The sequence below is a fragment of the Rhinopithecus roxellana genome, chromosome 4 (assembly GCF_007565055.1).
Source record: "Rhinopithecus roxellana isolate Shanxi Qingling chromosome 4, ASM756505v1, whole genome shotgun sequence".
NCBI classification, from domain to species: domain Eukaryota; kingdom Metazoa; phylum Chordata; class Mammalia; order Primates; family Cercopithecidae; genus Rhinopithecus; species Rhinopithecus roxellana.
The window spans coordinates 8947880-8963843 of record NC_044552.1 but is presented as its reverse complement, the minus strand read 5'-3'; the positions used below and the strand labels follow the sequence as shown (position 1 = coordinate 8963843).

Below are 15964 nucleotides of genomic sequence, written 5' to 3'. Positions count from 1 at the left end.
AAAAAATTGATTGAAGTGACTAAAGTCACTCTGACTACGCCAGGGCCGGATTCTGGGCGGCCAGGGAAAAGGGCTTCTGGAATTTATTCCCCGAGCCCTTGTTTTGCAGCTGCACGCTTCCATTCCCAGCCCTAGCCAGAGAAGAGGAGCCAACTCCTCACGGCGGATTCCCTTGATAGAGGAGGATGAACCGAACCCATGACCCTCCAGACCTGGGGAGCGACGCGCCCTAGACCTAGGCACCGCAAAGCCCGCGCTCGGCACACGGACGGGTGCTGCGCGGGACTCGGCCGGGAGGGCGCCCATGCCTACGCCTCTTGCAGGATTAGTACCTTCGGTTGGCAAAAGGTGGATAAAGGAAGAGCGAAACAACCTCAGGAAGCTCAGGGTGGTCCACACTCCCTGTCCTTTTACTTCCCCAGCCAAAGGCACAGTGAAGCTTGCTTAGAAAAGTCGATCCCGCGGCTGGGCGCTGTGGCTCATGCCTGTAATCCCAGCACTTTGGGAGGCCGAGAAGGGAGTATAGCTTGAGCCCAGGAGTGCAAGACCAGCCTGGGCAACATGGAGAAACCCTGTCTCTTCCAAAATAATAATAATAATAATAATAATAATAATAATAAAGCCGGGCATGGTGGCGTGTGCCTGTAGTCCCACATACTAGGGAGGTTGAGGCGGGAGGATCGCTTGAATCCAGGAGGCAGAGGTTGCAGTGACCTGAGATACCGCCGATGCACTCCCGCCTGGGCGACAGAACGAAGTCCTGTCTCAAAAAAAAGAAAAGTGAAAGAAAGAAAGAAAGAGAGAGAGAGAGCGAGAGAGGAGGGAGAGAGGGAGGCGGGGGGAGGGAGGGAGGCAGGGAGGGAAGGAAGGAAGGAAGGAGGGAAGGAAGAAAGGAAGGAAGGGAGGGAGGAAGGAAGGAAGGAAAAATAAAAGAAAAAAGAAAAAAAAAAAAAAGAAAAGAAAAGGAAAGAAAAAAGAAAAAGTATCCCGGTCTGTTACAGAAGCTGGCCAATGGCAGCGGACCAGGGAACTCTGTTGGGGAGAAAGGACAACTTTGAGCAGTTCCTCGCGATTTTTTCCTCCCTTATCTTCAAGCTTGGGTCCTCCTCCCAAGCAAAGCTGAAGCGTCCTAGCAGAAGAAAGCGATGTGTTCATTCCCAGCCTCCTTTCTCCCGAAGTTCTCCCCTCCTGAAAGGTCCTGTCAGTAGTCAGGGTTTCTGATTAAAATCACTCTCAAATGGTCGCCACCAAGGTCTAGTTGGGAACGAAGAGATGTGTCTACTCTTCACCCACTAGTTTCATTTACAGATTTTCATCTTATTAACTGACTGCCAAAGGTCCCCGAAACTCCTGTTGATTCAGTTGCTTTTCGTGTTGCTTTGTCTTCCAAAATTGAATGAACATTTATTGATCATCCATTTTAAAATATATTATTTCATTAAATGTTGTAGTTTAAGGTAACTTATCCTTTCAAATGTTCTAAAAATAACTTTAAAATGGTGATTGAAAGTTACCTCTGAGAATGCATAGAAATTAATTTTTGGTCTTATTGCAGTGCTAGAATAGTTCCTGTCTCTGTGCTTTTGGAATGTTCCTAGAGAGACCTGATCCGTCAAAATGTAAATAAATAAAACTTTTTTTATGTTAAAAGCAAATCAATTAATTTCTAAAGGGATTCTGGTATCCAAAGAAATGTCATAGAGCCTCTACCATATTTACTTTGAGAAGAATTAAAATATGCATTTCAAGTTCCCACAAATTATATTTGGGCAAAACATGTTAGTAAAAGAAGCTAATCAAAGTAAAAAAAAAAAAATAAACAGGTAAAAGGTATTTTGCCTATTTTGTTATTTTTAATTTCTCTTAAAGATTTGAATGCATTGCACCATAGACTTTGGAAGGATATGTTTTTCCCCAAAAGCCTGAAAATAACAGATGATGAAGTTTGCTATCTAATATTATGAAAACTCTGATTTTTTAAATATTCTATTAAATAAAATTCATTTAAACTGTAGCATTTTGTTTATTGCTTCTTATTATTCTTTCTTTCTTTCTTGCCCTGGTGTTATATTTGTATTGACTCACAATAGTTTATACTCACAGCTGTTCCTGTCTTGATTGCTCGTTTAATATTACAAAACTCCATTAATTGAAAAGGAAGAAAACCTGCGTTTGAATTTCCTTGGTTTAGATTAAAATAGGTAAACTAATGTAAGAATATTTACATTATACTTGCCAGAAAATGGATACGACAGGCTTTGATACAAACATTGTTTTGAACAGACTAGAAGTGTGTGCAAGTCCTGGGCTAACAGGGGTTCTGGTTATGTTATGTTTTGCTTTGGTGTAGACAAATATCTTCTGTACATATTATGACATGAAATACTCACAGGTCTAGTTATAATACAAGTTGATTTTTACACAAAGAATGTTTGGATTGGAGGGGTCTTTTTTTGTTTTTGTGGAAAACTCCAATCCAATTTAGTTTTGCCACTGTGTTCATACAACTGGCCACCTACCCACATCAGCCCAGCCATTGGTACGCATACTTGTCAGGTTAAAGGAAATAGGCAAAAAACCAAACCAAAACCAAAACAAAAAACAACAACAAAAAAGAACTATTTGCTTTGATAAAAAAAAAAAATTCCCTTCCTCCGCACCACGGTACTTAAAAAACAAGCAAACACACTTTTTATGTGTGTGAAATCAGGAATGTATTAATAATATCGGGTACAAGTCTGGTTACCATTGCAAACGGTTCGGCTTCTGTCTACATACATCAATGGACCAAAAACTGCTCCTCTGGTTTATTTATTTATTTATTTACTTACTTAGACAGGGTCTTATTCTGTCTCAGAGGTTGGAGTGCAGTGGTGTGATCTCGGCTCACTGCAACCTCCGCCTTCCGGGTTCAAGTGATTCTCCTACCTCAGCCTCCCCATCAGCTAGGATTACAGGCACATGCTACCGCGCCCGGCTAATTTTATTTTTAGTAGAGACAAGGTTTCACCATGTTGACCAGACTGGTCTCGAACTCCTGACCTCAAGTGATCCACCCGCCTCGGCCACCCAAAGTGCTGGAATTAAGGCGTGAGCCACCGCGCCCCGCCGCTCCTCTGGGTTTTTAAAGCGGGGCGAAAACTTGGAACAGCTACCGCAAAGCGAACGACTATCTCTCTGGAATTTCGCAAATAAGGGACGTTTAAACGACATAGTTCACATCCTTTGAGTGCTGGCTTTCTCTTAAAGGGTGTGTGCGTGCGCCCAGGTGGTTTGGCCTGTGTGCGCTAGTTCCTTGCATGCTTTTCTTGAGTCTCAAACACGGAGCTCTAGTCAACTGCAGGGGCGGATTCATCAATTACAGTTGCGGAAGAAGACTCGACTCAAAAAGCGGTCCGCCACCAGGGCTCTCGCAGTAGCGCCCCCAGCGGGCGGGTGTCTTGGGCAGGCAAACCGCAGAGGGCTGACCTAGCGCAGCAAAGCTGAGCGGCGCGCCGCTTCAGGACCGAAGCCTCGGTATGCAAGCGGTGAGTGACCCCCGGAAGGCCCGGACCTTTTGTCCACAGTCCGAGGGCGCGCGAGAGCGCGCGAGGGATCAGGGTCCCTAGGGCTCAGGCTTTGCCGCCCTGAGGTGTTCTCTCAGAGATCGGGCGCTGAGCACAGTCCCCCGCCACCTCCTTGGATTTGCTCGGAGTGTATTGGCAGCTTGCGGTGAGACTAGGCAGAATAGAAACCTCGGATCCCTGGCTAAATAGCGCTCAGGGAAAGGGGAACCGAATAATTCGTGTTCGGAAAGCAATGAGATAGTTCTTTTCTAGTTGCTTTGCGTAGTGTCCTAGCCGGTTTTCCAGCCCTCTTTCCACCTTGCTGCGTAGAAAGTGCAGTAGCGTTAAGCAGCCCGAAGTGTTGGGATTTCGTTTAACGGAGTGACAAAGAGCAGCCCCTAAGATAAAGCTACAATTATTACTTATCAATAAAAAATAAAAAATAAAAACACGTGGAGTGTGAGCCCACCCAGGGACGCCAAAAACAACAAACAAAAACCACTTGGGGCGTGTTTCTAACATTCTTCTGCCTGGGTTCCTGGTGTTAGAAATTCTGATTTAATTGGTCTACGGTGGGCCGGTAGTTTGTTAGTTTGTTAGTGAGGACCCCAGGTGATTCTGATAGCCAGGGATAACTGCTTGCCTAGATTCAGGAACTCACTCTTGTTCTCCATAAAGTCCATCTGTCATCTGGCGCCATCTTCCCAGCCATGGGGAAACAGATTTGGGACACAAACCTTTCTAACATCAAGCTACGCTTAAATTCAGAGCACTTAAGCATAACCTCCTCACCATCCCTCTTACATTGAAAGCTGCCATTCACTGAACCATTTTTGTGTGCCAGGCGCTATGCTAAGAACATTACATTCTGTCAGTCCTCACTCCAATCCTTCCGTATAGGTGTTGTCATCTTTTTTTTTTTTTTTTTTTTTTTTGAGACGGAATGTCATTCTGTCACTCAGGCTGGAGTGCAGTGGCGTGATCTCGGCTCACTGCAACCTCCGCCTCCGGGGTTCCAGCGATTCTCCTACCTCAGCCTCCCGAGTAGCTGAGACCACAGGCGCCTGCCATCACGCCCGGCTAATTTTTGTATTTTTAGTAGACACGGGGTTTCACCATGTTGGCCAGGATGGTCTTGATCTCTTAACCTCATGATCTGCCCACCTCGGCCTCCCAAAGTGCTGGGATTACAGGTGTGAGCCACCGCGCCCGGCTATCATCATGTTTTTTAAATGAGGAGACAAGCTCAGAGAATCTAATGACCTTTTCTGCCTAAACCATCCCACTTTCTGATTTTCCTGTCAAGTTCCTACCCACAAAAGTTGCCATATGATCTTCACAGAAGTGGGATACCTTTCTGTGCACTAGAGTGGCTCCAGAAATTTCAGAAACAGTAAGCATTTCTTTGAAATTTGCAGAGTACTGACCACCAAGGCCAGAGATGGTTGAAAGGAGGTAGAAATAAAAATACACAGAGCATCTCTGCATATGAGTTGAACTGAAGGAGAGATAGGGCAGTGTCTATAGAGAAAAGAGGTAAAGGAGTGCAACATAAAGACTCCTGGGAATATTTTCTTTGGGATGGGAAGTATTTCCCATTAATTCAGAATTTGTTGACAAAACTTAGAAATTCTTTATAGATCCATAGCATAGTGTTTATTTGATGTCAGTTTGTGTTATGAATTAACACCCCCCCCCCTTTTTTTTTCTGATATGGAGTCTCACTTTGTCACCCAGGCTGGAGCACGGTGGCTTGATCTCGGCTCACTGCAACCTCCACCTCCCGGGTTCAAGTGGTTGGTTCTCCTGCCTCAGCCTCCTGAGTAGCTGGGACTACAGGGGCCCACCACCACACCCGGCTAATTTTTGTGTGTTTAGTAGAGACGGGGTTTCACCATATTGGACAGGCTGGTCTCGAACTCCTGACCTCGTGATCCACCTGCCTCGGCCTCCCAAAGTGCTGGGCTTACAGGCATGAGTCACTGTGCCTGGCCTAATACCCAATTTTAATTGTAGCTTTAGCTGTTCCTTCTATCTCACTTTTGCCTCTACTCAGTTATCTACTAACACAATGGTTCTTTTTCTTTGCCTTTATCATTTATTCATTTATTTTTAATTGACACATCTATTAATTGACACATAATAATTGTACATGTTAATAGGTGTAGTGTGATATTTCCATATGTGTATACAATGTGTAATGATCAAATCAGAGTAATTATGCATATCCATCACCTCAAACATTTATTTCTTTGTGTTGGGAATGTTCAAAGTCTACTTGTCTAGCTATTTGAAAATATACAGTGAGTTGTTCATTATAATCACCCTACAGTGCTATCATACTCTAGAACTTACTCCTTCTTCCAGGTAGCTGCAATTTTGTGTCCATTAACTAACCTCTGCCGATCTCACCCTTCCCCTTTTCTAGTGACCACTATTCTATTCTCTACTTCTATGAGATCAGCTTTTTTTTTTCTTTTTTTTTTTTTGAGATGGAGTTTTGCTCTTGCTTCCTCAACTGGAGCGCAATCGTGCGACCTCAGCTCATTGCAACCTCTGCCTCCTGGGTTCAAACGATTCTCTTGCCTCAGCCTCCCCAGTAGCTGGGATTACAGGCATGTGCCACCACGCCCGGATAATTTTGTATTTTTAGTATAGACGGGGTTTCGTCATGTTGGTCAGGCTGGTCTCAAACTCCTGATCTCAGGTGATCCACCTACCTCGACCACCCAAAGTGCTGGGATTACAGGCATGAGCCACCACACCTGGCCGAGATCAGTTTTTTAGCCTCTACATGTGATCAAGAACATGCAGTGTGTCTGTCTGTGCCCTGCTTATTTCACTTAGCATAATGTCCTCCAGGCTCATGCATGTTACCATGAATGACAGGATTTTGTTCTTTTTTTCTGGCTGAAAAGTATTCCACTGCGTGAATATATCACATTTTCTGTATCCATTCATCCGCTGATGGACACTTAGGTTGATTCCATATCTTGGCTATTATGAATAGTGCTGCAATAAACATGGGAGTGCAGATATGCCTTTGACATACTGATTTCTTTTCTTTTGGATATATCTCCAGGAGTGGGATTGCTGGATTTATGATAGTTCTGGCTTTAGTTTTTTGAGGAACCTCCATGCCGTTTTCCATATTGTCTATACTAATTTATATTCCTACCAACAGTGTACAAGAGTTCCTCTTTTTCCATATCCTTGCCAGCATTTGTTGTTTTTTCTCTTGATAATGGCCATTCTAACTGGGGTAAAATAATATCTCATTTTGGTTTTGATTTGCATTTTCCAATGATTAGTGATGTTGAGTATTTTTTCATATACCTGTTGGTCATTTGTATGTCTTCTTTGGAGAGATGTCTATTTAGCTTATTTACCCATTTTTAATTGGATTGGTTATTTTGCTGTTGAGGTGTTTGAGTTCCCTGTATATTCTGGATATTAATGGCTTGTTGGATGCATAGTTTGCAAATACGTTCTCCCATTCTGCTGGTTGTCTCTTCACTCTATTATTTCCCTTTCTGTAAGAAGCTTTTTGGTCTGTATAATTTCATTTGTCTATTTTTGCTTTCATTGCCTGTGATTTTGAGGTCTTCTCCATAAAATCTTTGCCCAGACCAATGTCCTAAAGTGTTTCCCCTATATTTTCTTCTGGTAGTTTCATAGTTTGGGATTTTAAGTGTAAGTTTTTAGTTTATTTTGAGTTGATTTTTGTATATGGTGAGACATGGCATCTGGTTTCATTCTTCCACATATAAATATCCAGTTTTCCCAGCACCAGTTATTGAAGAGACTATCTTTTCCCCATGAATGTTCTTGACACCTTTGTCAAAAATCAGTTGGCTATAAAGAAGTAGATTTATTTTGGGTTTATCTATTCTGTTCCGTTGGTCTATGTATGTGTCTGTTTTTATGCCAGTACCATGCTGTTTTGTTCCTATAACTTTGTAGTATATTTTGAAGTCAGGTACTATGATGCCTCCAAGACAGTTTTATTTAACTTTATTTTACAAGCTCTCATTCTGAAAATGGTTTATTAGTTCAAAGCCTTTACTTCTACTTTATAATCATCATTATAGAGTTTGTTTTATATGATTATTTATTCAAATGATGTTTGCTTTGCTTCTTCTGATAGTTTGTATTGTATTTGTCATAGACCATGCTAAAGAAGGTTGGATAAAGTTTTTTTTTTTTTTCTAAGTACTATTTTACTTAGACCGATAATATGAGCAAACAAAAATTTCTGTTCGGGAAAACAATACAAACCTTATTTATTTATTTATTTATTTATTTTTGCTTTATGTTTAAAACTTGAAATGCATTTCTTTGAAATAAAAATTGTTTTAAAAACATATTTTTATTCCACACAGAAAAACAAAGATCCTTTGCAGCCTATTAAGGAAGATAGGACTGGGAAGGCTGAGGATGATGCTTTCTGGGTAAAGATCAAGTTTCTTTTATAATGTGTGTGTGTGTGTGTGTGTCTGTGTCTGTGTGTGTATGTGTGTATGTGTGTATGAGTGTATGTATTCTTTCTAGTTCTGTGTTCCCTGGGTCATTAGCAAGACTGTTCCTCCAGTTGCTCAAATCACAAGCAGAGAAATCTTTATTTTTCTCCTTCCCTAATCTCTCACATCCTATTTATTACTACATCTAGTCAATTTACCGTTAGCTATCCTACCAATATCCTAGTCTAAACTATCTTGTATCCTGTGCTATTCTAGATGTAGATAGATAGTACTGAACAAACTAGATACAACTTCTGCCTTTATGGAGCTTATTGACTGGCAGAGAGCCAAAGAAAGCAGGAAGAAAAACAACAGGGTATTGAGATGGGGAATAATTGGGAGTGTTGAGGAGACACCTGGTCTATTTAAGGTGATCCTGGAAGATCTACCTGAAAAACTTATGCTTAAGCTGTGGTCTGAGTGGAGCCAGCCATGTGGAAAGTGGTGGTGTGAAGTAGCTCAGGCCTCGAACAGCCAGTTCAAAGGCCCCAAGGCAAGAGCTTGACTTATCCTAGGACTCATTAGCAGGGTAGTGTCAGACTGTCAGAGATCAGATCATGCCACGTTCTGTGGACTAAAGCAAAGGACTTGGATTTGTTCTGAATGTAGAGGAAGCCATGGCAAAGTTTTGTTTTGTTTTAACAGGATCTCACTCTGTCACCCCGGGTGGAGTGCAGTGGTACAATCATGGCTCACTGCAGCCTTGACCTCCTGGGCTCAAGTGATCCTCCTGCCTCGCCTTCTGAGTAGCTGTGACTACAGGCATGAACCTCCACACCTGACTAGTTTTTCATTTTTTGTAGAGATTGAGTCTCAATATATTGCCCAGACTGATGTCAAACTTCTGGGCTTAAGCGATCCTCTTGCCTTGGTCTCCTAAAGTGCTGAGATTGTAGGCGTGAGCCCCGCGCCTGGCAATGGCAGAGTTTTAAGCAGGTAAAAGGGAGTAAATTTCAGCTGAGTGATCTCACATAAGCTTTAACCTTTCTTATCCTTGCTACTTCTATCCTGAGATAAAGAACCTAACCTTTCAGGACCGAGGCGAGGATTAAATAATAACATCTGCAGAACACTTAACACACTTGGCACAAAAAAACTCACTATGTGTTGACTGAAAAAAGAAAACATTCCATTTACATGGAATAATTTTAAATGCTGTTTTCCCTTTTAATTCAGTACTAAGAATAAGTGGAATTTTGGGCTGTAGATAGTAAATTGCTTCCTTTTTAAAATAGTATTGTATAGTTTAACCTGTAGGTTTTTTTAAAGATCAAAAATCTTTTATAGTTTAAATGTTTAAGGAAACGTCTGTTATTCAAGTATATGCACTTTTTTATTTTTTGAGATGGAGTTTCCCTCTTGTTGCACAGGCTGGAGTGCAATGGCGCGATCTCGACTCACTGCAACCTCCATCCCAGGTTCAAGCATTCTCCTGCCTCAGCCTCCCAAGTAGCTGGGATTACAGGCATGCGCCGCCACATCTGGCTAATTTTGTATTTTTAGTAGAGACGGAGTTGCTCCTTGTTGGTCAGGCTGGTCTCGAACTCCTGACCTCAGGTGATCCGCCTGCCTTGGCCTCCCAAAGTGCTGGGATTACAGGTGTATGCCACTGCACCCAGCCCTTCAAGTATATGTACTTAGAAGCATGTCTTAGCTAATGTGCAGGTGGAAAAGATGAATTTCATTCATTATGGTCAATTTGCATACTTATCTATAATTATTAGTATTATTTTTCTTCCTTCTATTATGATCATTTATGTCACTTAGTGAGTGATCATAGGCTTGAATTTTTAGTGTTTTAGAATTCCCAAGATTGCAGAGGATCTTCATCCCATGATACCTGAAACTCAAATGTTGTTTTCCTTGGGTCAGTGGTTCCCAGACTTCAGCATGCATGAGAATCATGAAGGGCTCTGCCCTGTGTCTGAGTGCTAAGAATTCCCCAGGTGATGCCAACGCTGCTGGTGGTCTAGGAACCATATTTTGGTAACTCTTGTCTTAAGCCAACAGAAACATCAATCATTTGTGAAGTGATTGTTTACTATTCAAGATAGAGATCTCCATTCTATATTTACCCTATATTATTTCATACTGAATTCTTATTGATAATGATATCAGTTAGAAATATTACTATAAAATAAATGTTCTTAGGGAAAAAGTAATTTGCAAACTATCATCTTTCCAGCTTCAATCACTTATTATGGATGCATTCCATGATAAAGGATTTCAGAAAATAAAAGAATACTTTCAACAGAAAGAGAGCCACTCTCCTCAAAAATATAATCATCTTCTATTACACCGTCTTAACAGATTAATAAATAAGGCAAGTTGGTTTGCTTTGTGACCAAAATATGAACGTATAATTATTTATAAGTGTTTTAATTGAGTGTGGTTTATACCTAGGAACTAGATAAAAATGAATTTCAGTCTGTGTCACTGTTGCTGAAATGTATTCAGCGATTCTTCATAGATGGCCCGAAAGAAGATGAACCTTTGCTAATTCAGCAGGGACTGATCCCAAAGATAAGTGTCCTATTTTAATTTTATATGGCTTTGGGTAACTTAAAGAACTTATATGGATTTAGTTGTCTAGTTAAGTTTGGTATTTTCTGTTCCTTTGAAATCCAATTTGAAAAGAAATTGATATCCATTCTAATTGCTTATATCTAATCAAAAATTAAATTCAACATGCATTTCCTGATGTACCTGCTATGCAAGGCACTTTGGGAGTGCACCGGATCGAGTCAGACACAACCACTCCTCTTGATGAGCCTATGCAGTGATTATTATTTTAAATTATTTTAGTGAATTAGGGGAAAAATGAGTAGGAGTAGGCTCTAGAACTATTTTTTTTTTTTTTTTTTTTTTGAGACGGAGTCTGGCTCTGCACCGAGGCTAGAGTGCAGTGGCCGGATCTCAGCTCACTACAAGCTCCTCCTCTCGGGTTTACGCCATTCTCCTGCCTCAGCCTCCGGAGTAGCTGGGACTACAGGCGCCCACCACCTCGCCCGGCTAGTTTTTAATAGACTTTATTAACAAAATTAGACCTAGAAAAATGATCATCAAAAACTTTTCTTTGCTCTTGTAACACGTCACTTTTCCTGTTTTCTAAACCTTGGATGAATCTGAAAAAACAAATAGCAAAAACATTTTTGCTTATTCAAAGTTACCCAGATTATCAAATTTTATTCTTTTAAAACTATTAACCAGGAGATAACACAGTGAGTGCCTTTATAATGGCATCTGGAAGCAAAGCAGAATCTGCAACATCTCTTGCTGTAGCTCCTCTCTTTTAATGGTGAGGTTTTTGCAACCCAGAGACAAGTTTGTTTACTGGTGAGGAGATGTGGGGAAGAAGTAAGGTAGAAGGATGATCTGACTGCTAATAATGTCTTTGATTTACCCCTTGAGCTCTAGTACCTGAAGTTTATTAAGGGCCAGATTGGGCCAAGATCTGTCTTTGCCCTTTGTTACTCTAAAATGCATCTGATTCTGAAGCTACCCCTTCAGGAGAGAAAGCAAACTCCAGGCTTTCCCAAACTCCTCTCAGGGACTTTAAAAGTGTTTGCAGGGGGAATTAAAGACTGCTTATGCAGACCCTATATATTTCATTTTGCATGTAACCCCACTTGACCTGCTCATACACTAACTTATGCAGATAACAGGAAGCAGGGGAAAGGAGATAAAAATCTCAAAGGAAATGAAGCAGAGATGTTCTAAGTGTACCTTGGAACCCTAAGCTGACCTTTTGGGATATGAATAGGAATATGCCCCAGTCTAACTTTTCTATTTAGGTTTAAGAATTCCCGCCCAAGGTTTAAAAAAGTGTCAGATCAAATCCCCACTAGAGTTCTGAAATCAGGTAGGAATTTCTTTATTCCATTGGCATCCTAGTTGGTGGTGGAAATTTCATAACCATAATTTAGATACGTTATTTCATATAGGTTTTGGCAAGAATAGATCAACATTAGCAAAGAGAATGGGATACTAGACTCTATACCTCTTTTTTTTTTCTTTCTTTCTGTTTTCTTTTTCTTTTTCTTTTTTTAAATTTTGTCACCCAGGCTGGAGTGTAGTGGTACGATCTCAGCTCACTTCAACCTCTGCCTCCTGGGCTCAAGTGATTCTCCTGTCTCAGCCTCCTGAGTAGCTGGGATTACAGGCACACACCACCATGCCCAGCTAATTTTTGTATTTTTAGTAGAGACAGGGTTTTACCATGTTGGCCAGGCTGGTCTCGAACTCTTGACCTCAAGTGATCTACCCACCTTGGCCTCCCAAAGTGCTAGGATTACCGGCATGAGCTCCCACGCCCAGCTTAGACTCTATACTTGTTTCTTTCTTTTCTTTCTTTCTTTTTTTTTTTTTTTTTTTTGAGATGGAGTCTTGCTCTGTCATCCAGGCTGGAGTGCAGGGGCGATATTGACTCACTGCAACCTCCGTCTCCCAGGTTCAAGCAATTCTTCTGCCTCAGCCTCCCAAGTAGCTGCGATTACAGGTGTGTGCCACCACACCCGGCTAATTTTTTTGTATTTTTAGTAGAGATGGAGTTTCACCACATTGGTCAGACTTGTCTCTGTTGGGAGTGACGCTCAAAATCCTAAGGAAATTGAACACTCGAACAAAGGATTCTTAGCAAAGCCATTTGACTTCTGCGCAGTGGGGTGCCTCCTTGGCCAGTTGCTATGAGAGCACACCTGAACACAGGGGCATGAGAGCCTTTATTGCTGACGCAAGTCCTGCCCGTGTACCTTTTCCCCATTGGCCGGGGTCGGGTCGTACAATCTAAACTAATCCCGGTTGGCTAAACATTTGATTTTTTTTTTTTTTTTTTTTTTGGATAGGGTGGGCATGTAAAAGAAAGTGGAGAGGAAGGGGAAGGGGTGTCTGTAATGAGCTAGAAAGTTAGTCCTCTTTTCAAATAAGGAAAGGAATGTGAGCTGGTACTGATAACGCCTGGTACTGTGGTGTGCCTGGGCATCTAACAAAGGCAAAAAGGAGAAAGAAGGAGAAAAAAAGGGGGGTGGGTGCTATGAATTAAATAATAAAAGATTGATCAGATTATTTGAAGAGAAACCTCATCATATTCCACATCTCGAACTCCTGACCTCAGATGATTCGCCTGCCTCGGCCTCCCAAAGTGCTGGGATTATAGGTGTGAGCCACCACGCCCGGCCAACTCTATACTTCTAAAGACAATTGTGTTTGCAAACTCAACACAAAGTGTGCTTGGAAGTTCTTCTACTCCATAGAATAAGAATTCATGGCACGGTGACTCCCGCCTGTAATCCCAACACTTTGGGAGGTTGAGGCAGGCGGATCACCTGAGGTCAGGGGTTCGAGACCAGCCTTGCCAACATGGTGACACCCTGTCTCTATTGAAAATACAGAAATTAGCTGGGCAGTGGTGGCTCATGCCTGTAATCCCAGCTACTTAGGAAGCTGAGGCAGGGGAATTGCTTAAGCTGGAAGTTGTGGTGAGCCAAGATGGTGCTACTGCACTCCAGTCTGGGTGACAGAGTGAGACCCTGTCTCAAAAAAAAAAAAAAAAAAAAGCCCTACAGAAAGGAACATCTTTAGTCCTGCACCGTAAAATCCAGGAAGATTAAGCAACTTGTCTGATACCATATTCCTAAGAAGTCATGGCTATTGTGTCTGGCTTCTGGTAGTGATACAACTGTGGGGAGAGCTGGCATGTCTGTTAGGCAATGTGTGACCAGGGTGCATAAATGGATTCAGTGAGAACTTCCTGTTTCCAGGTATTGATCAGAGAGTGCAGCCTTTCTGCCACTTCTGTATCTACTCAACCAGTATATTTGGGAGGATGCTGGGAGTGCGATAGGCTTTGGAGGGATGGAATGGTGGCAAAAATGTATTTGAAAAGCATAGAATTCTAAGTATGAACATAGGGAGGGAGAAAATATAGCCTTACCAGTGAGTTCTGCTGCGTAGAGAGACATTTCTTCTCTTGTGCTATTGGAGAAAAGCTTTCTTCAGCAGGTGGATGATTCAATCTAGTGCAAGTATTTGTCTGATTTGAGACAAAAGAAACTTTACTTGGAACATAGTAATGGCTTTCAAACCTTGCTGGACATGACAGTCATCTGGAGAGCTCTCACAAACATTCTTAAACCTAAAATAGAAAACTCAGGTGGGGGTGTATCACCAGTGATTCTGATTACTGGGTCTGGGGGATGTTTCCTGACTCCCCAGGTTTTCCTAATGTACAGCCAAGGTTGAAAACTGGTTTATTTATCTTCAGCTGGAATGTCTCAGGTTCTTGGCCCAAAGTGTACAGAGTTTTGAAGGCCTGACTTCTGCAAGTTCATCAGAAACTCATGTGACTGATGTCATGTTCAGCTGATGATTTCTAACTATGCAGGCGGGGTTTTTCTTATTTATTTATTTTTTTTTCTAAGAGTGATGAGTCTCAGCAAAACTCATGGGAAAAATAAGATGGCTTTTGCTTTATGGAGGAAATACCGTATATTCTGGGGTGGGGGAGGAAAGCTTACAGAAGTTTATTTTAAATCATACCAATTCCAGCAGTTTAATATGAAATTGGATATATATTCCTATAGGAAAAATTCTCTAATTAGCTGGAAGCTTTTTAACAAAAGAAAGATGCCTAGGCCTGAGGCATATTTACTATAACCAAAATACTTCTGAGAACTTTCCAAATTCTATATATTCTTTGATAGTTTGTTTTCAGCAGATTCTCAGATCACAAGATTTTTTTTTTTGGAGGTGGGGTCTCGCTCTGTTGCCCAGGCTGGAGTGTAGTGGTGTGATCACAGTGCTTGCTACAGTGTTGACCTTCTGGACTCAAGTGATCCTCACACCTCAGTCTCCCAAGTAGCTGGGACTAGAGGTGTGCACCACCACACCCAGCTAATTTTTATATTTTTTGTAGAGATAAAGTTTAACCATCTTTCCCAGGCTGGTCTTGAACTCCTGGCCTCAAGTGATCCACCTGCCTCGGCCTCCCAAAGTGTTGGGATTACAGGCATTAGCCACTGCGCCTGGCCTCATTTATATCTTAAATGCTCCTCACTAGTCCCTTTATATGGCTTTCTGACACAGATCCTGGCTGGGACTCTATTTTGTGCGATCTCAGAGGCTTACTTATGACAGCTCTGTAGTAGTATGGCACCATCCTGAAGTGTTCCGGTGGGAGGTCTCAGAGCCAGGCCTCACTGAAATGGAATGGAATGGGAAAAGATCTTTAAGATTATTTTGTTGTAATGAGAAAATTGTCCTGTGAACTTTTATTGAATAGGCAGCATTTAGTCATATGTAGTTACATTAGTGTCCTCCTGTGTACCTAGTTTCCTGGTTTGAAAGAACGACAGGAATTCTGACCTTGGAAGGCCTCGCCTCAGACACATCGCTGATTAGTGTTACAGAAGACTTCTTTGACACTGCATTGGTAAGGATGGGATGGATGCGTCACTGAGCAGATGCCATTGGTAATTGGCAGGAATCTTGAAGTTATTTATAAAACATGGTTTTCTAAATATGTAAGTTTTGTTAAAAGACTGACGTGGCTGGGCGCGATGGCTCACGCCTGTAATCCCAACACTTTGGGAGGCCGAGGTGAGTGGATCACCTGAAGTCAGGAGGTCGAGACCAGCCTGGCCAACATGGTGAAACCTGTCTCTACTAAAATACAGAAATGTGCCGGGTGTGGTGGTAGGCGCCTGTAATTTCAGCTATTTGGGAGGCTGAGGCAGGAGAATCACTTGAACCTGGGAGGCAGAGGTTATAGTGAGCCGAGACCATGGGATTGTACTTCAGCCTGGGAAACAAGAGTGAAACTCTGTCTTAAAACAAAAGACTCTCATGTTTTATTATTAGAATATTATCAGTATGTGACATAGTAAGAAACTATATAACCAA

The 15964-nt window shown here is 41.8% G+C and overlaps 1 protein-coding gene across 1 annotated transcript in view; it reads left to right on the top strand.

Moving 5' to 3' along the window:
• Positions 1 to 3518: 3518 nt before the first annotated feature.
• Positions 3519 to 15964, top strand: part of SYCP2L (synaptonemal complex protein 2 like) — an 81696-nt gene continuing 69250 nt past the window's right edge. The window contains exons 1-5 of the mRNA XM_010357163.2: positions 3519 to 3527; positions 7928 to 7996; positions 10251 to 10388; positions 10469 to 10592; positions 15394 to 15494. Of these exons, the coding sequence (XP_010355465.1) occupies positions 3519 to 3527; positions 7928 to 7996; positions 10251 to 10388; positions 10469 to 10592; positions 15394 to 15494 (441 nt within the window). The remainder of the gene's footprint in view (positions 3528 to 7927; positions 7997 to 10250; positions 10389 to 10468; positions 10593 to 15393; positions 15495 to 15964) is intronic.